Below are 4,172 nucleotides of genomic sequence, written 5' to 3'. Positions count from 1 at the left end.
CAGCTCCATGGGAAACAGCCAAGGGCTAACGACACAACGAGCACCTTGGTCCAAGACAGGCTGGCTGGTTTGTGTAAGTTCTCCACCACGGATATCCAGGGAATGGGAAACCAACCGCTAGTGAACCAAGGCAGTGATTTTATTCTGTTGTTTTATTTCCTGGTTCCATTTTTTTGTTGCTATTGCTCGGCGGAACCTATGCCAAAAAATTGGGCCGCGACTTTGGAGACAGAAAGACATCACCAGTTAAAGATTCCTATTTTTTAACTCCCTTATGCTCCTGCTGCTCATCAAAAGAATACCCAGCAACCACTGACGCCAAGGAGCGACTCACCAACACTACTTTCTGTCAGTAAGCCATGTAGCTCATTTAAGATTAAGCTAGTCTTCCTATCATACTATTTAAGCAGTTGCAAATTTTGTATTCCCAACTTGTATATGTTCAAATATTTGTTCATGTATTTTATCCTATTATTATTTCATGTATACTGTATATATCCTCGTATTTCATTTATATTTAAAATTCTGTGCTGTGTGACTGATTTTGCTTCTTTAACACTATAATTTCCCATTTAATTGGGATCAATAAATATCTAGACATCTATCTATCTATCTATCTACCTATCTATCTGCTGTGGTCTAAACTATGCTTGGTCCCTGGGATCCACCTCAAGTTTGGCGCTTTCCAGAAGCTGTGGTATGTGCTTACAATAAACACACCCATAGGAAAATCATGACTTCTGTCAGTGCGAGATTAAAGATGATTATCTTATTTCTTTTTGGAACTTTTGCTTTAAAAAAAACAGTAACCCCATTTTTGTATGTACTGTTCTTCACCCTCGACTGTGACAGCAGGAAATACCTGGAAGGCTTTAAAAACATTCTTAACACTGTTGGCCTCTGAGGCGTTATTGTGTGACATGTCAATAAATCAATCTAGAACTGCAGAATCTTAAAAAAAACTCTTGTATGTGTTTGATGTTGTAGCAGGAAGGAAATCAGTCAAAATGTCATCTTTGTGGGTGAACGGTGCTGCAGTCAGAGGGTGTGTTGGGTTGTTGTGTTACCCAGGGCTCAAACTCACCTCAATGGGCCGATGTGGGGCCGTGGACAAATCTACCTGCAGACAGAACACAGGGCAGCCGAGGTTAGACAGGAGAATGTGGAGGGAGAAACGTGTTAAATCAACATGTGTCAGCTCTAACGAGAGCTATCTGTTATGAGAATGGTGTGGGTGAGAGAGAAAAGCAATTTAGTTTGGATGTGTGTGTGGTGTTTGTCTGTAAGGTTACCCTCCCGTTATCCTTGGGTCAAATTTGTCAAAAATGTCTATCTTTGAAATATGGGTTTCTTTTTAACCAAATTACCACAAAAAAATGGACTGGATTCCATACAACGCTCTTTGCAAATACAATTGATCACTTTCATTTCTGACTAATCTCATCTTCATGTTCCTCTGATCTTAACCATTAGTCAAAATAATTCATAATTTCTGCTTTTTAACTCAAAAAGTAGGTATTTTTCTATATAAATGATTGTTATTGACCATGAATACCAAAAAGTAGTTTAAAACTAGTGGTAGTAAGGTGGAGTTAGTGAAAACTTAAAAAAAAGTCTGAAAAAGGGACCAAAAATGTCAAATTATTTTCATTTATTTGCCTCGTGAGGACAACACAAGGGTTAAGTTACTTTCCAAACGATATGTCACTCTGCATTGCTCCGCAGCAGGGGAAAGTCAAAGAGAGTTGGAAATTGAACACTGGTTCTCATTTGTAAGACTGTTGTCTCTCGATAATTTCACATTTACTTAAAAAAAAAGAAGAAGAAAAAATGGACAAACACACACACACACACACACACGTGTTGGAATCAGAGCGCTAGGATCAGCACATTCCCATGTAGACCCGACGCTGTGCAGATTCCCGCTTTCCTCACCATCTCCAGGAAGTTGTACAGGTGTTGGGGGAGGTGATGGGCCCACTGCCAACTGCTGACTCATGCTTAAAGTATCTATTTCTAACAAGTCAAGTTATATGTTTCCATATATGTATATTTTACATGCATGATTTGTGTCTATGTTTTATTTTGAAGCCTGCTGTCTGTAAATAAACTCGACCTGACTACACTTCTATCACTCCAACGGATCTAAACCCGCATCCCATCCCATCCCATCATCACATGACTCCCACAACAAATATACAAATATGAAAACAGCTACGAAATAAAACATTGTTTCTCTCTTTCTGGTTGCTTGTTCTTCTTTATGTGTGTGTTTTTTTTTATAATTTTAGTTGAGTTTTTTCATTACTTTGCCTCCCTCCTTTTATTTAGTTTTGTGCCTCTGGCTCACATCCAGTACATAACTAGCTACTACCACACTGCAGTGTGTTTATGCCAAAAACAAGCCCAAAATATTTAACACGCAAACACTGAGAAAGACACAGAGGCAAACAGACAGAGAGAGAGAGAGAGAGAGAGAGACACAGATGCTCCCCAGGTGAACCTTCCAGCATCCTGACAGAGCGGAGATGTGGTCTGGGTCTGCTTTCTTGGCTTCTCGAAACATGACAATCATTCAACTCTAAAACCGCCATAAAGTTACAAAAACAATTGTGGCAGAACATAAATGTTATCTTACAAGATCACAGACACGCAGCCTGCAAGATTGCAAAGATGACCTGACCAAAACCTATGGACCTCGTGAGAACATCTGTATTCTGATATTAGCTTATCTCTGACTTCGAACATCCAGACTTTTGGTCTTGAGCTTTTCCAGACTTCTCCGCCTCCAAACCCCCTCGATAAAACAGCTCTGCTTATGCTCGAAAGTTAACAAGTTATGACACATATAAATTACAAATAGAAACCCCTGACTGCATGTAAACATGCACAAGCAAAAGTGCAGCCTGGGAGCCCTCAAGTGAAAACATCTGTATTTTGCAAACGCGACATGTTGCAAGACTGAGATGTTATCGTTTTCACAACGGTGCCTTTTAAGTAGCAGAGACATATTTTAAGCTGAAATAACTTATCCGTGGAAATTGTCATGCGGGCTTGTAGAGATGTTATCTACATATACAGGTTTGTTTTTTTACAGCGAGGGAAGAAGTCTTGGAACTGCCTGCACGCCGCCGAAGCGCAGCGCCTTCAAAGAGACGCCAAGAGCGCATGAAAACTGCAGAGCCCCCCCCCCCCCCCACACACACAGTGTATATTACACCTACTTTACTTCTAAGAGCAGACACCGCCAACGTTATGGTAACTAACATGTATTATATTATATTATATTATATAAATCTCGGGAAACTTATCTGACACTTTATGGCATTATAAAAAAAATATTGCGCAAATACTGCTGGGCTATCTCAACTCGCTTTGAGACAAGTAGAGGACTGTTGACATTTGTTGTGGATCCAATCCAATCCAACAGATAAATATTTACGCACAGAACGACAGTTTGAGTAAACCTACATGACATGCTGAGGGCAGAGAGTGACTTTGCGAAGTGTCTCATTGCACACTGGAAATCACATGGAAACCAAAGTCACACATGAGCCTACCTCTTGCAGATAACCTGTCAGGTGTAGTAAGATCGCCACGCTGGAAGCCACCTGAAGCAATCCCATAACAGCGAGGGTTCCGAATAGGAGCGGCCGGTAAGTGGGCTCCGAGCTCTGCACCGGGTGGAAGCGGTGCTGCCCTGCCTCGATGTCGACGGTGTTCCGCAGGTAGCCTCTGTATTCGCTGTGGGTAGCTGCCATGATGCGCGCTCGGTGTGCCGTGCAGCCCCAGTGGCCAGTTCCCAGACTCAATGCAAGGAAGGGAAGAGAGTCTGCAAGAGTCTCTATAATCAGCGGTGGGTGGGCTGGAAAGAGCTTGCTATCTCCGCAGCCAATCAGAAGGATCCTCCGGTTTACTCAAGACTAGATAGACCGTCGGGAAAGACCGGGACAAGACTGTAGAGCAGATCCAGATCCAGAGACCTGAGCGCACTACAGGTAAAGCGGGCTCTTTATGGCTCCACGGAGTCTGTACACAAACGCACTATTAACACGTCATCCACCCCTTCCGCGCGTCCACACCCCCGGTGACACAAATTTTGTAAATCTGAAGAAGAAACTATTGTACATCTATTTTGGGAGTGCCGGTTCTCTGTGGAATTCTGGAAAAAA

General features: G+C 42.2%; 1 protein-coding gene and 1 long non-coding RNA gene across 2 annotated transcripts in view; one reads left to right on the top strand and one right to left on the bottom strand.

The window, feature by feature from the left end:
* Positions 1–4,010, bottom strand: part of tnfsf11 (TNF superfamily member 11) — a 10,787-nt gene extending 6,777 nt beyond the window's left edge. Inside the window, exons 1-2 of the mRNA XM_034885905.1 lie at positions 3,561–4,010; positions 1,085–1,120 (exon numbers count right to left, since the gene is read on the bottom strand). Coding sequence (XP_034741796.1) covers positions 1,085–1,120; positions 3,561–3,761 — 237 coding nt within the window. The 5' untranslated portion in view covers positions 3,762–4,010. The remainder of the gene's footprint in view (positions 1–1,084; positions 1,121–3,560) is intronic.
* Positions 684–4,172, top strand: part of LOC117953156 — a 5,791-nt gene continuing 2,302 nt past the window's right edge. Inside the window, exons 1-2 of the long non-coding RNA XR_004658579.1 lie at positions 684–694; positions 3,082–3,085. This is a non-coding gene — a long non-coding RNA (uncharacterized LOC117953156). The remainder of the gene's footprint in view (positions 695–3,081; positions 3,086–4,172) is intronic.

Source organism: Etheostoma cragini, chromosome 11 (genome assembly GCF_013103735.1).
Source record: "Etheostoma cragini isolate CJK2018 chromosome 11, CSU_Ecrag_1.0, whole genome shotgun sequence".
Taxonomy (NCBI): Eukaryota; Metazoa; Chordata; class Actinopteri; order Perciformes; family Percidae; genus Etheostoma; species Etheostoma cragini.
The sequence above is the reverse complement of the archived record's forward strand: the minus strand, read 5'-3'. Positions and strand labels throughout refer to the sequence as shown.